Genomic DNA, 23,141 nt, shown 5'->3' with positions numbered 1-23,141 from the left:
TCAGCCATCACTAACATTGAGTGTCTGCTGCCAACATACTGACTCAACTCTAGCCACTTTAATAATGGAAAAATGTATGTAATAAATGTATCACTAGCCACTTTAAACAATGTTTACATACCCTACATTACTCATCTTATATGTATATGCTGTACTCTATACCATCTACTGCATCTTGCCTATGCCGCTCAGCCATCACTCATCCATATATTTATGTAAATATTCTTATTCATTCCTTTACACTTGAATAAGGTAGTTGTGAAATTGTTAGGTTAGATTACTTGTTAGATATTACTGCATGGTCAGAACTAGAAGCACAAGCATTTTGCTACACATAACATGTGTATGTGACCAATCAAATTTGGGCTCATTTTGGCCTCGGGATCCCTCTGGAGGCTCTGCAATCCATCCATACGGCGCCACTGACCACATATGCAGATCAAGCATAAATTGTCTTTAAATGCTGCACGGCCAAAGCAGACGTTGGATTGACCATGCACAGCCTTTCAGTGTGCACTGCTTAGAGCATGTAACATCAAGAGAGCCAAGGAAGGGATGTATGGGCATTGCGCACCTTAGACAATAACCTTAAATCACTTATGATTTGCATTGTGAAATGTCTGTTCTGGAATACATTATTCTCACATAAATGAATGCATTTAAACTATCAATGGAATACATTTCTGTGCAAGAGAAAACATTTGGTACCAGACTAGAATTTTTGTTGCACTGTATTTCAGGCTGCTTGGCTTCGGAGGGTTCCAAGAACGGTCTATACCCTCTGTATGACACCAGTGACCTCTAGTGAACAAAATGTAGTATTGCAATGTCCAAAATAATCTCACCTACACTACATTTTTTTAATTTTACCTTTATTTAACTAGGCAAGTCAGTTAAGAACAAATTCTCATTTTCAATGAAGGCCTAGGAACAGTGGGTTAACTGCCTGTTCAGGGGCAGAACGACAGATTTGTACCTTGTCAGCTCAGGGATTTGAACTTGCAACCTTCCGGTTACTAGTCCAACGCTCTAACCACTAGACTATGCAAACCTAAACCAAGGTCAGCATGAGTAAGTCAACTGTACTTCACATCTAGATAACAATATTGCAATTCTCTCCAGATGAGATAACAAACTGAGTCACAACTGAAGGGTCAGGAGGTTAAATAAGATGTTTAAAAGATTATCTAATACATTAAATTAATACATCAAATCTCCCCCAGATGCATCCATTATATTTGGAGACATCTGGGTTTGAATCCAACTGTAGTCATTCACTAGCCTGGCTGACGTGTAGACTGACATGGTACACAGCGAGGAGAGTGATGTGCAGCCCGAGTCTGTCCCTTTAGTCAGGAAAGTCATTGACAGGACTAGAACAGGTTTTAAATTCTCCACAAGATGGGGCTATGATCACACAATCACCAAGTAACCACATTTAGTACCTGGTCAGGGATCATTCCAGAACCACCGGAGATATAAATAAAAAAATTGCTTGACAGAAGACTGATTTCAAACTTTTTACTATTAATAAATGTCCCATATCATTTGGCTTTCAACACAAACACATTTAAAAATGGATAATGTTCAGATAAACAGTTACACACAACATGATGCTAAAAGAGCAATAATTAATGTAACATGACATAAAATGATTAGCTCATATTGTCAACTCTTCAGTGTCAACAGAAAACATCTTCCTTTAACCAATAAACAGCTCAGTTCAAATGTAAAGGGTAGGTTCAGAGGACAAATACTGTATATGCAAACGGATCATTTTCCAACAAAACAGAACCTTTCGATCCAATGCCTAGCACCTCTGTACTGAGCCACTGGATGCATGTGCATTATTCCTTCATTGATTATCCTAATGGCAGTAGAGGAAACAGTCATCTGGCTACTGTAGACTTAGAGAACTTCACAAAACCAGTCCAGTACACACACGTAATTATCCTTTACATGACAGTTTTGAGCTTCTCTACTAGGCCTTTTCTAATGTGTATTGTGCATGTGTGCGCATGAGGTAATCTAACCGCTAATGACAACATTGCAGTATACTGTACCTCCATACTACTCTGTGAAGTTGACTTCAATTCAACATCTGTGGTTCTGGTTATCAGTCGGTGAAACTGGTTCGACCTCAAAACAATGGACCTTTTAAAACAAGTTAACATAAAAATAAAAAACCAAGTGCGTCAACAATAATAAAAACCTTCCAATTTTCCTTTAGGCCAAAAAGAGGACGTATTCCACTGAACGGTACAAGAGTGAAATAGCTACCAAATTTAGCAATACTTACGTGTCAGTGTAGTGAGCTAACACCATATATTTATGCTACAAAAACACAATGTTACATCAACTTTTTTAAAGGTAATACATGAATTATTTGATTACCAATACAGCATACACATATAATTTGTCTGCAGAGTTAAACTAGTAAGTAGGCTTTTCTTCACACACTAAAATTCCTTATAAACAACAATAAAACAAGTGAAAAGAGAAACATGACATGCACTATTAATCTCCTTTGAGGCACTAATATTACAGAGTATGTCGTCTCTTTTTTTCCTCTCTTCTCTACTCCACCTTCTTGACGCGTCCTTTGAAAGCATCCATAAAGTTGAAAGCTCCCAGATACATCCCCAGCAGAATCCCAAGCTTGGCGGGTATAATACTGGTGATAAAAACAGTCAATTAGGCTACATATTATCAATGATCACTGCAATGCGCAATTTATAGCTTATTAGGAGAACAAACATTGTCTAGAAGAGAAAGTGAGTCCAAATTACTTCATTGGAACCAACTACATTAAGTCATTTATTCTGTTAGCTAGCCTAACTAACAGAATAGATCACTAGCCTAACTGGTAATCACAGTGGGACTAAATTAAACCCCTTAATTAAAGAAAAAAAACACTGATGAAAATCCAATAAATTATTCAGGGTATAATTGACACTGTTTGAATGTCTTCCAGTCCAGTAACAAAACGTATTTCAAAGGGCATAATAACCTCATAATTGCACTACTTATGATGTTAAGAGAAGCCATTTCATGCTTTAATCATTTTGTCTAATTGGTGGGGAGTGATTACGTCTACCATATTCGTCATGGCTGTATTGTGTTGTATTCGACATGAAGCCAACGACTCACTCTTTCATTCAGACTCATTCTCAAAGGCCTCAAGGAACTAAAGTAGCCATGGAAATCATTCCAAATCAAAACTTCCCCACCAGACATACTCAGCCTGTTCAAACTTCTAAAAGCCCTCTTTCTCAAGGACATTTCCATAACACAAAAAGCCTTGTGTGGATTTAAAATGTTGAGGTTGCAGATCATTTGTCAACTGCCGTCCTAATCAGGTGTAGGTCTGAATAAATATGTTGTATCCAGCTAAATGTAATCTTGCAGTCCACTCAACCAGGTGCTTCTATTACAGCAACTGCTCATTGGCATCCGTACTTAACATAAATGCATAAGTAAGTGTTCAGCAACAGCCCAAAGGCTGGCTGATGGCGATAGAGTCATTTCCATCTTACCGTCCAAACGCATTGTATGAAGCCGGTAACAGACTTGTGTTCTCCTGGACTGGTTCGTAGCTAAAACATTATCCAGTCAGGCTGCAAAGGCATCGATTTCCTCCTTAACTAAATTTAATGGCAGGAAGGCCAGAATATATGCATACTTTCTTTATGAAAACACCCTTTTCCACCACCAAGCTAAAGTGGCTAATGCAGGCTAATGCCTAGGAATGCTAGTCTCGGGTGTTACGTATCGTGTTCAGCCAATCAGGTTGCGGCAGTGTGGTTTACTCCTGACTGAACTCAGGGTGCAACAGGAAGTAGCATTAGCCACTAGCCTGGTGGTGGAAAATGGTGTTTCAAAGAACGTACTCATATCGTCTCGGTTTATTTCCTCCTTCCCGCAATTAAAATGTAGGAAATCGACACCTTTGCAGCCAGAATAGAAAATGTTTTAGGTATGGACCGGGTGTATTGCCAGCTGCATACAATGCGTTTGGACCGTAAGAGGGAACCATCAATTCCAGATCAATAGCGCCATCTGCCGGCCTTTGGATAGCTTGGTAAGCATTTACCGGTACCTGCCAGCCGTATGGGGAGACAAAGGCAGCCTAATTCTGATCTGTTTTCCCCACTAATTGGTCATTTGGCCAACACCTCAGAACTTTTCACATAAGATATTCTTCAGAGCTGATCGGATTGGGCAAAAAGACCAATTAGTTTAAAAAAAAGATCAACATTCAGCTTACTGTTGAAATACAGCCAAAGACAAGGTGTTGTGATGTCCCCACTCTGCCAACGTGACATTGATTACCTTTTGATTGCCTTCAAAATAAATAGAAAAAGTGATTGTTATATGATCGATGTCTCCCCATTTCTAGGGGCATGTTCAGGAGGGTACAACATTACAAAAAGTTCTGATAGAAATATATGGTGTAGATAAGAAAATATATATGACTGTCGTACAATGAGAATCATACCAGCTGTGTATCAGGTTGTTTCCCCTCATTAAATACACCCCTGTAACGACTGTATTAGCACTGACTAGGTTTGCACTGGGTATGAGTGAGGGTTTGCTGAATGATTGTAGAGTCTAGACTAACAGATGACTTCATCTTGTCTTACAAAAACACATTTTTTATTATAATTCTTGAAGTAGTCACATATCCCAATGGGATTTACAATTATGGCCATATAAAAAGTTGAAGATACACCCAACCACAAAAGTGCATTTCTACATACTGTAACAGGTATTTCATTGATGCACAATGCCTCTTTAACAACGGCATTAGGCCCAAGTGAAATATTCAAACAGCTTTGACAGATTTTCGTAATTCAGTAGTCAAAAAACTCCCTCACTCTCACTAGTTCCATAAATAATGTATCTGTATGCAAATTCATCAATGCACATGAACAATCCTTCTACAGGGCTTTGGGTGAGGTCTGTTTCACAAATAAAGTGACAGAATGTACCTTCAGTACTAGTGATAATGCAGTAACACTAGGCAGATTCTATTTTCACCAGAGGCATCAGGGAATTCAATGCTGACAATTTACCTCAAGCTGTTGGATAATGTAAATGTTATGCTAACAGAAATCACCTCAGAGCCCTCTCTTAACAGTGTGAAATGTAGACATAAGCGTTAAATCTACATTTTGCTATCGGTAGCCAGTGACGCTGATGCACGAATGGCTTCGTATGTTACAGAAAACACAATTCACACCCTGAGGGTGTGTGAGTTTGTTGACCATAGGCATGGGTTAAACAAGGGTCAGAGTGCAAGGGGCTCAAGTGAAGATCAGTGCAGCTTAAGGCTTGTTGTCTCACAGTGCTCTGGGTTCTCGAAGGCACCCAGGTACTTCCCCAGGAGAGCTGCCTGCTTCCACCTCAAGGAGCTATAAGGACACGGTGAAGGGAGGTCAGCAACTTTATGAAACACTCACTTCACTCTTTGTGCATTAACCATCTAAGATTAATAACCAACAATAGTGGATCTGAAGTGACATTTTCAACCAGAACCTGTGATCATTAATATGTGCCCCCAAATAACCACATTGTGTCACAATGTCTTAAGATACCACATGTACGTTAGTGAAAAAAATTGTGTAACAAGTTTCTTTGAACTCTATCAGAACTGACAGCCTGCCTGATGTAGTGAAGTAACAAGCTTCCTAAATGCTCAGTTTAGCCTGGCAATGCATTCGTCCATAGACAAAAATACTAAAGCTGTTGCTTGGCAACCCAGCTCAAATGCTTGGGTCCACATACACCAACAGTATAAAAATGCTTTGACTTAAAGCTTGGGGTGGTTTGGTTTCTCTACAAGTGCTAGTCACAAACCAGATGTTTGTCTGTCCATCCTTCCCGGTCAATTACTACAGTAAATAATTCAACATCCTGTCCGAGACTTGAAGACTCACTAACAGGCTAGTTTGGGTCAGGAACAGTAAAAACAAAAAAGTAACATCTAGGGAAGATGTGGACTATGCTAATTGAAAGACTTGAACGTAAACAACTTGTCAGGGAGGGAGGCTAGAAAACTAGACAGAGGGCACCCTACCTGGGCATAGAATAGTGAAGGAAACCGTTTGTGACCAGGGGTATGACATTACTGTGCATTTTGAGCATGTAACCATTTGAGTATTGGAATGGAGTGACTGACAGTGTCATTGTGCGTGTTTGTGCAGCAGATCTGAGGCAGTGTGACAAATAGCTAAACCCAGCATGCTATCCCATCATGAAGTGTAGAGTGGAAGAACATAAAGGGACTCACTTCTTCAGGCCTATGATAAGATACATGGTCCTTGGGAGCAGAAGGTAGACCTGGTCAGTTAAAATGGCTTCAATAATCTTGTTTGCTACGTAGTCTGGATCCAGGACGGGCAACAAGAGAGGCCACCTGTGGGGGAAACAATTTATTTTACCTACTAGCACAACTGTAGCCAGTCCATAGTATGTAATGTTTCTTCTTGTGTACAGTACACACTTCTATGTTTGTTGTTGATAGTGAAATTATACAACGTGTGGGTATAATCCTGGATGCCGATTGGTTAAAACCGCATTCTAGTCGGTATCCATTCCACAAGTTACCACTGGTTAAATCTATGACATTCAAATGCCTATTTACTCTGTTCCATCTCACTTCGCAATCCACTGTTTTATCAGCCCAGCCAGGCAATTTATAAACTTGATCTCCACTATAAAAAGCATCTATACATGATCTCCCATTTATTTTATACTAGCATTGATTTTTGAACGGAGATTTGTATAAACCTTGCTACATACAAAGAAACAGCTAAAACAAAATGCAGCAAGTTTGCAGTCTTTCCAGCTCCAATTTAAAGTGATTGTGTTAGCTGTGTTGTTGGCTAGCTCCTCTGAACAAGTGTCCCGACGAGAGAGCAGATTTCCTATGCCAGGTGAAATTGCGCATCGTTAGCTCATTGTTATAGATGTATCCAAATAAATGTCACTAGAAAACAGATTAAACAAACGCAAATGCAGCTACTTCGCTGTTATTCTGGCTGCACTGTTTGACGTTACTGTAAGTTAGCCGTAATTGGGTAGCTAGCAAGCAAGCAAGCGATAAAAACGTTGCCAGACCGTTCTAAATGTTCCATTGCCATACTAACGACTGGGTCGCGTCTCCGGCAACCGAACCGATAGAACGAACGACCAGCCGGCTTGGGTAGGAACCCTAGATTTGTGTCAGGACTATATCTTGTGGGAGGATGAAATAGTATGAATAAATTAATCAAAATTACATTACAAAATATGTCAATCATTATTTGAATATATTGGTAACTCATAGTATAAAAGTGATAATGCCTTTGAAGCCAGTGTTTGGAGGATATATTGGAACGATTTGCCTAACACCCCTGCCAATATATCCTCCAAACGCCGGCTTCTCTGGCATTATCACTTAATTGTACCATAGGGCTAGCAATTTTGACTAGCAACGTTCAAGTATCAGTCCACATACTTGACCTATGTGCGTGACCTTTTATACATAGTGTTGTGACAATAGGCATTAGTAACTCACAAGCACACAGCTCAGAGAGGAAGTCTCTCAGAACTTTTGTAAGTCCTGCCTCAACACAACCTATTTTGCCCTGTCAATGCTGAGACAAGGTCAATCAACAAAAAAAAAAATCAAGTCTCTCATAGGGAGTTTCAAAGGAACAGAACTGGCCCTGGCAATTTAAAGAGATTGCATATTAAAGTAGTTTTCTACATGGATGCAAACCCTTTTAGCAGGATTCAATCAAACTTTTAATGAGAAACTTCTTTTAAATATATGCAAAGAGGATAACCCTTTATAAAAGCATTAAACATAATTTGACAACATTATCAAATTAAATCCCGTATAACACCTTATGGCAAATAACTTACTTGGTAGTGCAGCCATCGAACATGCCAGTATTGATGAAGAATGGACACACTATGGTAGTCTTGACTCCATCCTTCCCAGTAGCCAGCAGCTCTAGAGCCACAGACTCAGCAAAGCCAATAGCAGCAAACTTACTGGCACAGTAATCTATCAGGAGAGGGAAACATGCATTTGCAAACAGTTTTAGAGCAGGTTAAACAAAGGTCTCTACAGCAAGATAATGTTTGTCTATACTAAATTGCAAAATTGCATTGGCAATGTCAACGTCAATTAAGTGTTGAAATAGACTGTCCTTGAACCATTTTTTCAGTCCATCTACCTCAGTCTGTTTTTGGAACTTTCAACTACAGTAGTACAATAAGTTACACATTAAACCTCTACCCCATTCGAGGTCGACTGATAACATGTGTATCGATCAGCTCCATGATAGGAATCTGATTGCATAATGTACTGGCCAGAGTTTACAGCATAGACAAAGGTAATGTTCTGCACAATGGCTACAGGGTGTGTAGCACTGTTGGGAAAAGGACCTGTAACTAAGCATTTCACTGTTAGTCTACACCTGTTCTTTACGAAGCATGTGACAAATAAATGTCCTTAGATTTTCTGTGCAGGCTTTTGTTCTTGCATTGCACCAACACCTGATTAAGCCAGTCATCAAACATTGATTAGCCATCATCAGGTGTCTTGGTGCTGGACCGGAACAAAAGCCTGCACATCCCGTCGCTCTCCAGGTCCAGTATTGAGGAACATTGGAGTAAGTCATGCATAGTGGGTGATTTACCTGCTAGCCCATTGACACCAATCAGACCAGCTGAACTGGCAATGCTGACCAGATGACCGTGGTTGTTGGCAGTCATCGCTGGGAGAAAGGCTTTATATGTCTAGAGAGAAATTAGCAGGAGAACTTGAAATATGAATCAGTACACAGATCTGTGTTCATTTGATGGGTGAGGGTGGAATTGACACTACAAGGGACATAGGCCTACAATGAGGTTAGAGCCATCAAATTTTTTGAAACATATTGGTAGATTTAGGATAATGCTTTCACATTTAAAATGCCTGCACTGACAGATAAAGACAGCAAGTGAGCGAAACCAGACAAGACAATGTGCGCAGATGTGCATTAGTCATCTCATTTGCTCACCCAAAAGTGTGCCATGGTGTTAACTTCGAAGGTTTTCTCAATGAGGGAGTCTGGTGCATCCATGAACTTCCTGCCCGTGACGATGCCTGCGTTGTTTATGAGAATGCTTACATCCCCCACCTCTCTCTTGACCTAAACATAGACATGTGTTAACTTACCACATTACTTCAAAAACACGCGTTGACTCGAGACACACCACATCTTTTTGTTTCCTACATCCTGGCGACTCACTTATGGTAAGGATTATATAACATTGTTGCTGTGTAATTATGGACATGGTAACAGGTTGAACCTGGGGGGGTATTTTAAGAGGGACTGAACTGGTCGATTTCTCATCTGTTTTTCTGTTGCTCAGATTTCAGTCTTGGGGTTGTGGTTCAATGTGGGTGTGTACCCTGGCAGTTTGGGGCAGTTTTCAACCTTCCGGAATCTATTTAATATCACTGCCATCCAATCACAGGAGACCATAAGGCTTGCTGAGAATTACCCAACAAAGCAGCAACACTAATTCTGCAAAGTATAGTCTTGATGGAAGACTAGTTGATAAGAATCAGGTGGATTACCTTGTCAGCCACTCTGTAGACTTCGGACTTGTCGCTGCAGTCACACAAGTAGTAGTGGACCTTAGTCGCCCCTTTCTCCTGCACTAGCCTTGAAGTCTCCTCCATGCCCTCCTGGTTGATGTCCCACAAGACCAGAGAAACGCCCAGGGGGGCAAACTTCTCAGCCAGGAGCCGGCCAATGCCGCTGCCCGCCCCAGTGATGAGGACGATTTCACCGGTGACATTTTTGTTCTTGGGTGGGATGAACAGTCGGACAAACGCCTCCATGTTGTAATAGATCGACATTACGATCACTTGAAGGGTTTCCAGGAGGAAATTCATTCTTCTGATCCCTGGAAAGACAGTTGTCACAATTAAAAAGTTAAATTTGTTTGCCAACTTCTGTTTGATTTTATTGTTTTATTTGTTTGTCTATTGAATAGATTGCAGATGAGTGTTTTATAGCCCAAACTTTGCAGTTTAGTGTTCTGCTTTTGTCATTGGTCAAATACATTTCTGTAGCCTAAAGGATCAGCATTGTTTGATCTGAAAAGGATAACTTTCAACTGATAATATATTGCATGAAAATGCAACTAGGCTATTCATGAAATCACACGACAAACTCAAAACACACAAGTTTGATTGTGATGTAAACTAAATGCATGTGCACTAAATTAGGGCCGGGCAATATGGACAAAATATCATCACGGTATTGAAAAAAATTGGATGGTATGACAGTACTTAATGTTTTTGAATAATAAAAAGTTCTACATTTGCTTTGAGTAACGCACGACCCTAGGGTGCTAAGGATGACAAAAATCAGTCTTCTCCATTCTGATTGTTTTATATGGTTCAATTCAACTTCAACCCAAAATCATTTATACATTTTCTGCACTCATTTGAGATCATTTCCACACTGCCACGTAGGGCTGCACAATATTGTCAAACCATCTAGGCCTCATTTTGAACCAAATGTTGCAATTTGACTTGCGATTTAGAGCAAAACACTTGGAGGATAGAATGATAATTTAAATTCTATAGTTGGAATATAATAGTGGGCACTTTGAATACAGTGTTTGACATGACAATGAATGAAAATGTCATGGGGAGGAGTTATTGTGACAGGGTAGACACCAAAGTGTTGACCAGTGTTTCCTAGGGGACCCTATAATCTTTGGCTACATTGAATGTTCTCTCTTAACTACATGAAGTAGCTAACATTCTTACATTGCACATTCCTCTGATTTAGAAGTAACAGCTGCACAAACATGCTGATCTTAGGTCTACACCAACACTGGTATTATCAGGCTGTATAGCCAATTTGCTCTGATTCAGTACATTTATTAGCTAGCGATTAGCATTAGCGGCTTTACAAGATTTAGGCCGAACTTGCTAAGAAAAGACAAACTAGCTGTTGGCAGATGTAAGAAAAACTAATAGTGTAATTATAGAACGCTAGTGGATTTATATTCAAAAGCAAAGTGAATACAGTATTGTTGTCATCAACATTGTTGCATGCGCTGCATTGACCATGAAGACTGAACGCAAGAGTCTCGTGGTCGAGGAACAACAAATTTGCTCCTTGAGTGACAGAGGGCGGGGCTAAGTCTGTGTGGAAAGCGGCATGGAGAGACAGCTGGCTGAAGTAGCGCAGTAAACTTCTTTTTTTCCCCCAATGGACATTACACATGCCATATCACATTTAACAAACATTCAAATACCGTTATAGAAGGTAAAGTAAAAACCCAAACCGGTCCGTGCATCAATACCGGTATATTATAAAATACGGTATACTGCCCAGCCCTACTTGACAGCCCAGAGCGAATACAAAGTAGCAAAATATAAAATGTCAGCGTTTCAAAATGTATCCACATTCTACCCGTTTCCATCAAATTGCCGACGGATTTTAATGCGAATATTCTAAAATCCTCATTTAAAAAAAAAAATATGTCAGAGGGGTGTCACCATTAAAATGTGCGTGATGACGTAGTGCAAATAAAAATTACTTTCGTGATTAAAATTACCATGTACCGAAAAAGTTACATTTTCAACTCGAATGGTTGTAAGAATGTTGTGTTATATAATGGATGTGCTGACTGGTCTTGGCACGTGTGCTCTAGCAAATAGTTCACAGTCATGGCCAAAAGTTGAGAATAATATTGGACAGATGGCAGCCCATTCTTGCATAGTCAATGCTTGGAGTTTGTCAGAATTTGTGGGTTTTTGTTTGTCCACCCGCCTCTTGAGGATTGACCACAAGTTCTCAAATGGGCTTAAGGTCTGGGGAGTTTCCCCACCATGGACCCAAAATATCAATGTTTTGTTCCCCGAGCCACTAAGTTAACACTTTTGCCTTATGGCAAGGTGCTCCATCATGCTGGAAAAGGCATTGTTCATCACCAACTGGTGATTGTCAAGCAAATAACTGTAGATCTCACAGTAATTGGCATCTCCTGGCTTCCCAAAAACCACTGATGCAGACCTTTAGAACATCTATATTTACAAAAAAGTAATAAATCCATGTCATATAGCCTACGCCTTCACAATAAATCCATGTCATATAGCCTACGCCTTCACAATAAATCCATGTCAAATAGCCTACGCCTTCACAATAAATCCGTGTCATATAGCCGACGCCTTCACAATAAAGCCGTGTCATATAGCCTACGCTTTCACAATAAATCCATTATTTTAGACAGGTCTAAAGAAGCATGATATGAAGAAAGAACAGAATAGCATTAGGTCCTGATCTGGCTATGCCAATTGGCTGTGGGCAGAAACTAAAACAAGAAGCTCCCACGCTGAGGTCTGTCCAACGCTGGTCCGACCAAGCTGACTCCACACTCCAAGACTGCTTCCATCACGTGGACTGGGAGATGTTTCGTATTGAGTCAGCCAACAACATTGACGAATACGCTGATTCGGTGTGCGAGTTCATTAGAACGTGCGTTGAAGATGTCGTTCCCATAGCAACGATTAAAACATTCCCCAACCAGAAACCGTGGATTGATGGCAGCATTCGTGTGGAACTGAAGGCGCGAACCACTGCTTTTAATCAGGGCAAGGTGTCTGGTAACATGACTGAATACAAACAGCGCAGCTATTCCATCCGCAAGGCTATCAAACAAGCTAAGCGCCAGTACAGAGACAAAGTAGAATCTCAATTCAACGGCTCAGACACAAGAGGCATGTGGCAGGGTCTACAGTCAATCACGGACTACAGGAAGAAACCCAGCCCAGTCACGGACCAGGATGTCTTGCTCCCAGGCAGACTAAATAACTTTTTTGCCCGCTTTGAGGACAATACAGTGCCACTGACACGGCCTGCAACGAAAACATGCGGTCTCTCCTTCACTGCAGCCGAAGTGAGTAAGACATTTAAACGTGTTAACCCTCGCAAGGCTGCAGGCCCAGACGGCATCCCCAGCCGCGCCCTCAGAGCATGCGCAGACCAGCTGGCCGGTGTGTTTACGGACATATTCAACCAATCCCTATACCAGTCTGCTGTTCCCACATGCTTCAAGAGGGCCACCATTGTTCCTGTTCCCAAGAAAGCTAAGGTAACTGAGCTAAACGACTACCGCCCCGTAGCACTCACATCCGTCATCATGAAGTGCTTTGAGAGACTAGTCAAGGACCATATCACCTCCACCCTACCTGACACCCTTGACCCACTCCAATTTGCTTACCGCCCAAATAGGTCCACAGACGATGCAATCTCAACCACACTGCACACTGCCCTAACCCATCTGGACAAGAGGAATACCTATGTGAGAATGCTGTTCATCGACTACAGCTCGGCATTCAACACCATAGTACCCTCCAAGCTCGTCATCAAGCTCGAGACCCTGGGTCTCGACCCCGCCCTGTGCAACTGGGTACTGGACTTCCTGACGGGCCGCCCCCAGGTGGTGAGGGTAGGCAACAACATCTCCTCCCCGCTGATCCTCAACACTGGGGCCCCACAAGGGTGCGTTCTGAGCCCTCTCCTGTACTCCCTGTTCACCCACGACTGCGTGGCCACGCACGCCTCCAACTCAATCATCAAGTTTGCGGACGACACAACAGTGGTAGGCTTGATTACCAACAACGACGAGACGGCCTACAGGGAGGAGGTGAGGGCCCTCGGAGTGTGGTGTCAGGAAAATAACCTCACACTCAACGTCAACAAAACTAAGGAGATGATTGTGGACTTCAGGAAACAGCAGAGGGAACACCCCCCCCCCCATCCACATCGATGGAACAGTAGTGGAGAGGGTAGCAAGTTAAGTTCCTCGGCATACACATCACAGACAAACTGAATTGGTCCACTCACACAGACAGCATCGTGAAGAAGGCGCAGCAGCGCCTCTTCAACCTCAGGAGGCTGAAGAAATGTGGCTTGTCACCAAAAGCACTCACAAACTTCTACAGATGCACAATCGAGAGCATCCTGGCGGGCTGTATCACCGCCTGGTATGGCAACTGCACCGCCCTCAACCGTAAGGCTCTCCAGAGGGTAGTGAGGTCTGCACAACGCATCACCGGGGGCAAACTACCTGCCCTCCAGGACACCTACACCACCCGATGCTACAGGAAGGCCATAAAGATCATCAAGGACATCAACCACCCGAGCCACTGCCTGTTCACCCCGCTGTCATCCAGAAGGCGAGGTCAGTACAGGTGCATCAAAGCTGGGACCGAGAGACTGAAAAACAGCTTCTATCTCAAGGCCATCAGACTGTTAAACAGCCACCACTAACATTGAGTGGCTACTGCCAACACACTGTCAATGCCACTGACTCTACTCCAGCCACTTTAATCATGGGAATTGATGGGAAATGATGTAAATATATCACTAGCCACTTTAAAAAATGCTACCTTATATAATGTTACTTACCCTACATTATTCATCTCATATGCATACGTAGATACTGTACTCTATATCATCGACTGCATCCTTATGTAATACATGTATCACTAGCCACTTTAACTATGCCACTTGGTTTACATACTCATCTCATATGTATATACTGTACTCGATATCATCTACTGTATCTTGCCTATGCTGCTCTGTACCATCACTCATTCATATATCCTTATGTACATATTCTTTATCCCCTTACACTGTGTATAAGACAGTAGTTTTTTTTGGAATTGTTAGTTAGATTACTTGTTCGTTATTACTGCATTGTTGGAACTAGAAGCACAAGCATTTCACTACACTCGCATTAACATCTGCTAACCATGTGTATGTGACAAATAAATTTGATTTGATTTGATTTGGGCTACACGATTTCATTTAGCCGACAAGATTTGCTTAGAATTCCGTGGCATTATGATAGGTGAGAATTGTCTGTTAATTGAATGATTAGAATATTCCACCCTGAAACATATAATTGATTATGTATAAAATCATAATCAATAAATGTGTAGTCCTAGTCAGAATCAGGGTAAAACAGTATGTCTTTATGGTATTTTAAACAGACTGAGCTTGGTGCCGACCTGACTAGAGATTTGGGAGAGAATGGGGAGTACGTCTCAAGGACAAGGTCACTATCTATAGCGTGAGGTCTGCACAACGCATCACCGGGGGCAAACTACCTAGCCTCCAGGACACCTACACCACCCGATGTCACAGAAAGGCCATAAAGATCATCAAGGACAACAACCACCCGAGCCACTGCCTGTTCACCCCGCTATCATCCAGAAGGCGAGGTCAGTACAGGTGCATCAAAGCAGGGACCGAGAGACTGAAAAACAGCTTCTATCTCAAGGCCATCAGACTGTCAAACAGCCACCACTAACATTGAGTGGCTTGCTGCCAACACACTGACTCAACTCCAGCCACGTTAATAATGGAAATTGATGTAAAAATATATCACTAGCCACTTTAAACAATGCTACTTAATATAATGTTTACATACCCTACATTACTCATCTCATATGTATATACCTGTACTCGAATACCATCTACTGCATCTTGCCTATGCCGTTCTGTACCATCACTCATTCATATCTTTATGTACATATTCTTTATCCCTTGTGTGTATAAGGTAGTAGTTCTGGAATTGTTAGGTTAGATTACTCGTTGGTTATTACTGCATTGCCGGAACTAGAAGCACAAGCATTTCGCTACACTCGCATTAACATCTGCTAACCATGTGTATGTGACAAATAAATTTGATTTGACCATCTGTCAGCTGGGTAGTGAGACTGACAGTGTGCGCGTAGCAGGACATGTGTTTGTGCATATGTTTGTGTGGGCGTGAGAAGTCAGTATAAAATGAATTGTTTTATATTCTTGACTTTAGAACATTCCCGTGAATAAACCTATTTTAGCTGGGCCTCCATCCGTTTCATTCGACCAGGATCTTACAAATTCTGGTTTGCAGACAGAGTAATATAATTAAATTGGGTTATGTACCTGGAGAACATAATTCTCCTATCACATTATTTTATAATTATGAGGAATACAATTGAACAAAGCTGAATAAAATAAAGGATATTTTCTCCAAACGATTTGAGGGAGTGCACACATGCGGCTATTCTGTGTTGAGCAATTAACACATAAATATTACACACTTCATAAGTATCTAATTCACAATTTGATAATGTCTAGAATTTCATGGCGGCATTCTCTGTGTGGCCATAACGCACCCTAAAAAAATCCATTCCTATGGTGGCCAGTGGCAGTTGTACCCTTGGCCCAGAATGCTGCGCGCGCCGAAGCACCTCTCACTAACATGGCTCTCCATCAAGTGATCGGTTCTTTCTCACAGGCTACAAGTGAAGACAGACATCTGGGAAACAACTGCGTGCGTCCTTATCCAATTTTTTTTATTTAACCAGGTAGGCTAGTTGAGAACAAGTTCTCATTTACAACTGCGACCTGGCCAAGATAAAGTAAAGCAGTTCGACACATACAACACAGAGTTACACATGGAATAAACGAACAGTCAATAATACAGTAGGAAAAAAAGTATATATAAACACACACACAGTGTCTGCAAATGAGGTAAGGCAATGAAATAAGCCATAGTGGCGAGGCAATTATGATATAGCAATTAAACACTGGAGTGATGGATGTGCAGAAGATGAATGTGCAAGTTGAGATACTGTATTTATTTATTTTGCACCCCAGTATGGGGATGGGGTAGTTGGATGGGCTATGTACAGGTGCAATGATCTGTGAGCTGCTCTGACAGCTGGTGCTTGAAGTTAATGAGAGAGATACGAGTCTCCAGCTTCAGTGATTTTTGCAGTTCGTTCCAGTCATTGGCAGCAGAGAACTGGAAGGAAAGGCAGCCAAAGGACAAATTGGCTTTGGGGGTGATCAGTAAAATATACCTGCTGGAGTGTGTGCTGCTATGGTGACCAGTGAACTGACATAAGGCGAGGATTTACCTAGCAAAGACTAGGTCACAGTGGTGGGTAGTAAATGGGGCTTTGATGACAAAACAGATGGCACTGTGATAGACTGCATCCAATTTGTTGAGTAGAGTGTTGGAGGCTATTTTGTAAATGGCATCGCCGAAGTCGAGGATCAGTAGGATAGTCAGTTTTACGAGGGTATGTTTGGCAGCACGAGTGAAGGATGCTTTGAGGTGCATATTGAAGATATTGGAAAAACTGTCCACATTTACTTTGCCAGCCAACAAGATAAGTAGGCCTAACGAACAGCAAAAGCACTAGCCTATGTCAATCTACTATCCCCCATAGTACAAAAGTCAACCTATTCTATGTGAGAAATAAATATTCCAAACAGTCTGGGACAGTTGTATTAATTTGCGATCTATTGCATCCCACAACCACTAGCATTAAAAAAAAAGTTGTATTTATAAAAGTTTGTAGTCTTAACATCTGGCACAATTGCCAGAAAAAAGCATAACATCATTTTGAAGTTCTTCCAAGTGTTTCTTGCAGAGATTTCAAGATCCTCGTTTCAACACTCAAACTCTATTGTCGGATTTGTCTATAGTTAATCGACATCCATTGATGGAATATTATCTGGAGAGTTTAATAAAGGGCAATTAATATTTTAACTTGCGACATTCAACTCACAATTATTTTGATTGAAAACCGAATTTGCTGGATTTTAGGAGTCATCACTCTTGAAATTTTAACTAGACCTGGCAACCCTGATCTTTAACGGTTGAGAAAGGCAAGGGACAGCAGCAAAGTCCTGTATGGCAAAACTTCGATAAGTTAAATGAGAAGGAAATACAAACTTTGCGAGGTGGAATTGAAATACAGTAATGCTACTACAGGTGCAATGCTTAACCATCTGAAATTGACGCACCGTGAGACCCAAACTGTTGCAGCAGCATTGTGAATTCACTTGGAATGTTTTTTTATACACATTTTACCGAATTTCATCTTGTTAGTCACCCTAACTCAGATATCACATTCAAAACTGCAAAATGTTTCTCCACCCAAAGGCAAAATTGGTAGAGTAGCAGGAAATGTGTTGTGAAATTGCTAAATATTTTAACAGCCCCATGGCAAAATTGCAATGCTAGGGCTGGCACTGACTTAATAATTTTTATTTGTCAAAACAGCAGCCAAGACTCAATCATCATGTCACCAGAATAAGAACCTCGATATTTATTGGAAAGGAGCAAAGATCATTACCGTGCATAAGTTCATAACTTATTTCATCTGTAGCCCAATAAACTGCATGCTTTCCCGAGTCGTAGTGAGAGAACCACACCTGTATCGTGTGACTTACGATAGGATGGTTTAATATATCAAAGATGGTATATTATATTGGTAAGATAGCCAAGTGACCGCTCTAAAAATGGAAATACATGTTCTCAAAGAAGGAAAGCAGGCGAGAACAGGTGGGACATTCTAGACAAATGAGAGGGCTGATACGCGTATGAACAGGCCATTTGGATTGATGGCTCATCTTTGTAGCCCTCAGTGGCAATGCCCATACTAATGAGTCCATCGCTCTACAACAGCCACAACTAATTAAAAGTTGTATTTCCACAGTTACCGAAATGCCACGTGCGTCCACTTATAGCAGGGAATACCAACCTAACCATTGCGAAACTTCTATTCGATAAAATAAGCCTCACGTAGCGAATGATCAATTACATTTTTTTTAACCAAATGCAACACTCGGACCTCCATACAAACATTCCTCACTTCGTGGACATATTTTAGTTTAAAACCTCTCGCTTCGCCTCTTCCACTCTGAACATCAAAATCTGTGCATAAAGGCGTTTCCGCCGTAATTTCTCGCATAATACATTTAGCGTATTTTGTCGACATTTGTCAAGTTTACCGACAAATTCAATGTTTCCATCAGGCCAACCGTGGCACTCGAACAGACACATCCTTGACTCACATTAAAAATGCTGGATGTAAACCTGATTTCTAAATCAGCTTCAACCTTACATATTTTGTAACAACTATCGCTTCACTTCAACACTGTAAATGCGGGTCTGTTAACGACCTATGCACTCGCGAATCAAAGCAACAAAAAAAGACGAACTGAAACAGGATTTTGTCTCCTTATGTTGAGATATGTCTTCAGTGACGTTACCTGCACCTTCAGCGTGGTTTATTCGTTGCTTTCCCGTCGTCAAATGCCTGAACAGTGCAGCCTACTTTCCTTGAACTGAGCTGGAGCCTGGTTATGTAACGTCACATGACCCCCAATCAAAGCCACTGATCAAAGCCAGAAAGGAGAAGAGAAGCCCAACGGGGGAAAATCTGTCTCCCTCCAGCAGGTGGCGTTTCATCGTTGTTTTGCCCACCAAGCAAGGAGTATGGAGGTCAATGAAAGTGTTTAATATAATTTTTTATTTTTTTACCTTTATTTAACTAGGCAAGTCAGTTAAGAACAAATTCGTATTTACAATGACGGCCTACCAACAGGCAAAAGGCCTCCTGCGGGGACAGGGGCTGGGATTAAAACACATGACAACACAGCATGGTAGCAACACAACATGACAACAACATGGCAGCATCACAACATGGTTGCGGCACAAATATTATTGGGCACAAACAACAGCACAAAGTGCAAGACGGTAGAAACAACAATACATCACGTGAAGCAGCCACAACTGTCAGTAAGTGTCTATGATTGGGTCTTTGAATGAAGAGATGGAGATAAAACTTAATAGTTTGAGTGTTTTTTGCAGCTCATTCCAGTCGCTAGCTGCAGCGAACTGAAAAGAGGAGCGACCCAGGGATTTTGTCAACGAATAAATAATGGCTTATTTGCTACGTGAGGTTCATTTGATTGAATAGAAGTTTCGTAATGCTTAAGTTGTTACAAGTGCACTGATATAAGTAGGGTACGTGACATCACGGCAACTTTAAGAAGAAAAAAACACTTTATATCGGATGAGGCTAGTAGCATCGTGTCTCTCCATTGAATACAGGCGGCTGACGTCAACAGCCCTCATCGAATATTCAAAAATGATTGGGAGCTAGACAGCTTGTTGCTTTGTGGACAACGACTCCCATTGTTAGGGCACAGAGACTTGTATCTTGTCAGTATATCCATGTTCTTTGTCAAAACTCGAGCTCTGGAACTACACAAGGAATTGTGGGATTTATTGATGTTTGTTATTCACAAGTGCCTGCAGACTATATTTTACAACATTATTTAGATAGTTTCTCTTGTAGAATGTCAAAACAAACATTTCCACACAAAAAATGACCGACTACATAATCACATGGTACATAACAATGAACATTTTCTGAAGCATAGACCTAATGTGAGATTAATGAGGGTTGACAAGACATTCAATTCATACGAATTGATTAATTCATTAAATTCATATAATATTTTTTAGATATAATATTGTATTTTCCCTATATTCTTTTTTTTAAATGGAAATTCCAAATACAAACTTATACATGCAAACAACAACTTACATACACACAAACAATGACTACATCTCATCTGCCCAGACCCCCATGCTCACACCACCATCCTATTGCCTACATTATTGTTTGAAACTTGGCCTTAAATTATACCAATTTGTTTTTCTCGGTCACCCATAATATTTCAATAATGAATCATTAGATTTTTCCATTGTGTCAATGAAGGCTGATTGATTGACATTCAAGTGTTTAGTATATGTCAAGATGAGTGATATATTTTGACAAAACATTATGGACCACCGCTCTTTCAATTACATAGATAGACTGACCAGGTGAAAGCTATGATCCCTTATAGATGTCATTTTTTTTCATTATTATTTAAAAAAATGTTGTACCTTTATTTAACTAGGCAAGTCAGTTAAGAACAAATTCTTATTTACAATGACGGCCTACCCCAGCCAAACCCATATGATGCTGGGCCAATTGTGCGCCACCTTATGGGACTCCCAATCACAGCAAGATGTGATACAGCCTTTATTTTGTTAAAGCCACATCAGTGTAGATTAAGAGGAGACAGGTTAAAGAAGGCTTTTTAAGCCTTGAGACATGGATTGTGTATGTGTGGCATTCAGAGGGTGAATGGGCAATACAAAAGATTTAAGTGCCTTTGAACCGGGTATGGTAGTAGGTGCCAGGTGCACCGGTTTGTGTCAAGAACTTCAACGCTGTTCTTTTTTTAAGTTCAACAGTTTCCTATATGTATCAAGAATGGCCCACCACCCAAAGGATATCCAGCAAACTTGACACAACTGTGGGAAGCATTGGAGTCAACATGGGCCAGCATCCCTGTGGAATGCTTTCGACACCCTGTAGAGTCCATGCCCCGATGAATTGAGGCTGTTCTGAGGGAAAAGGGAGTGGAGAGCGGGCAACTCAATGGCAGAGTTAATTAAGAAATGAACATCCTATCATGCTTAGGTTCATGTATTATTTTGGCTACCTTAGAAGAAAAGATCTCAGTGACTTTTAAAGAGCGGTCTCAAAGGAGCATAGGCAGTTTTCTGTTTTTCTCTGTTTGTGTGTGTGTGTGTGTGTGTGTGTGTGTGTGTGTGTGTCTGTGTTCAGATCTCAACCCAATTGAACACTTATGGGGGTTTCTGGAGTGGTACACGAGAAAGCATTTTTCACCACCATCAACAAAACACCAAATGATGGAATTTATCATGGAAGAATGGTTTCAGACACTTGAAGAATATATGCCAAGGTGTATTGAAGCTGTTCTGGCGGCTCGAGGTGGCCCAACGCCCTATTGAGACACTTTATTTAGGCAGTTACCTGTATTTATACCACAGCATAGTTGAATACTAGTTTCTGATTGGCTAGAAGGGCATTATAGAATGGACATTAAGTAAGGGATAATCAACGAGGGGCTATGCGTTCCATGGAAAGTGTGTTCCACGACGTGCTAGTGGAGTGGAACTGACCTTCCGCGGAGTTGCATTATATTCCAGAGAACCCATAGAGCCTCGAGTTGATTATCCCTTTTATACCATGACTGCATGTAGAAATGTGTTCATTTGCAGGTAGAAATGTGTTCAACATCCACTGAAGTAGCTAGCAAGTTTACTAGTTAGCTACAGTAGTTGCCGTGGTAACTAAACAAACAGACGTGCTAGTTTAGCTAACCAAACCATCAGTCCTAGCTTGCTATTATGAAAATCGAATTCAACAATACCAATATTCTATTCAATTTGACTTTTGCTTTTAAAGGCAGCTTAAACAAAACATGCACAAATTAACTAGCCATTGAATTCTACCGTCCAAATATACCATGCATTATAGGGAAATAATGCATTCTCTAGAATGCCCTTCAAGCCAATTAGAAAGGAGTATTCAACACCACTCTGGTATATTCTGGTTGCTAGCCGGCTAGCTAACATGCAAGGGATAAGAACATTGCCAGCGAGCATGGCAATGGAACATAAAGAACTTACGACTGGGTCGAGTCCCTAAATATTGAACTTTCAGGAATCAAGGTAAGACCCAAGTGCAGACTGTGTCAAAGTAACAATGTTTATTACAGCAACAGGGGCAAAGGTACAAGACAGCAGGCAGGCTCAAGGTCAGGTCAGGTCAGGTCAGGTCAGGCAGAGGTCGGTAATCCAGAGGTGGGGCAAAGGTACAGGACAGCAGGTAGGCTCAGGAGCAGGCAGAGTGGTCAGGGGGGCGGGTACAGGGTCAGGACAGGCAAGGATCAAAAACCAGGAGGACGAGAAAAGAGAGACTGGGGAAAAGCAGGAGCTGAATACAAAAACACTGATTGACTTCACAAACAAGACAAACTGGCAACAGACAAACAGAGAACACAGGTATAAATACACAGGGGATAATGGGGAAGATGGGTGACACCTGGAGGTGGGTGGAGACAATCACAAAGACAGGGGAAGCAGATCAGGGTGTGACAGAACTAATCAAACTAACAACTGGATCGTGTCTCTAGCAACCAAAAGATAAGAAAGTATGAAGTTGCTTATATAAATTAAAATATCAACGGCAACATTTTATTTATGTTGCTTATATAAATTAAAATATCAAAAACAACATTTTATTTATATTCGGTATTATATTGTGTATTAGCAATGTTTTCTTTGGCAACTGGTATAAGTGGGATAAACAGTTTTAACAAATGCAACAGAATAAACTTTGCTGTTATTCTGGC

The 23,141-nt window shown here is 41.0% G+C and overlaps 1 protein-coding gene across 7 annotated transcripts; it reads right to left on the bottom strand.

Annotated features, from left to right (window-relative positions):
* Window positions 1-1,507: 1,507 nt before the first annotated feature.
* LOC109871755 (epidermal retinol dehydrogenase 2) lies at window positions 1,508-19,297 on the bottom strand. 7 transcript variants are annotated; one of them, XM_020462739.2, is made up of 9 exons: window positions 19,131-19,261; window positions 9,620-9,951; window positions 9,057-9,188; window positions 8,694-8,793; window positions 7,912-8,056; window positions 6,293-6,418; window positions 5,347-5,414; window positions 4,268-4,343; window positions 1,508-2,674 (listed from the first exon to the last, which is right to left on the bottom strand). In XM_020462739.2, the coding sequence occupies exons 2-9, from the start codon at window positions 9,938-9,940 to the stop codon at window positions 2,578-2,580; spliced, it is 1,065 nt and encodes a 354-aa protein (XP_020318328.2). In that variant the 5' UTR covers window positions 9,941-9,951; window positions 19,131-19,261; the 3' UTR covers window positions 1,508-2,577. The 7 variants fall into 7 exon arrangements, with proteins under 7 accessions (XP_020318328.2, XP_020318329.2, XP_031662552.1 ...); XM_020462740.2 differs by having other exon boundaries at window positions 19,137-19,238; XM_031806692.1 differs by lacking the exon at window positions 5,347-5,414.
* Between the last annotated feature and the right edge of the window lie 3,844 nt (window positions 19,298-23,141).

The sequence above is a fragment of the Oncorhynchus kisutch genome, linkage group LG27, assembly GCF_002021735.2.
Source record: "Oncorhynchus kisutch isolate 150728-3 linkage group LG27, Okis_V2, whole genome shotgun sequence".
Taxonomy (NCBI): domain Eukaryota; kingdom Metazoa; phylum Chordata; class Actinopteri; order Salmoniformes; family Salmonidae; genus Oncorhynchus; species Oncorhynchus kisutch.
Note: the sequence above shows the minus strand (reverse complement) of the source record. Positions and strands in the feature narration are given on the sequence as shown.

Excerpts from the sequence above, each read along its gene's own strand:
- LOC109871755 (XM_031806692.1), bottom strand. The coding sequence starts at position 9,940 with ATGAATTTCCTCCTGGAAACCCTTCAAGTGATCGTAATGTCGATCTAT. Across the intron at positions 9,189-9,619 it reads TCTACAGAGTGGCTGACAAG|GTCAAGAGAGAGGTGGGGGA; the intron begins GTAATCCACCTG and ends GTCTATGTTTAG. Across the intron at positions 8,057-8,693 it reads TGGTGTCAATGGGCTAGCAG|ATTACTGTGCCAGTAAGTTT; the intron begins GTAAATCACCCA and ends CTCTCCTGATAG.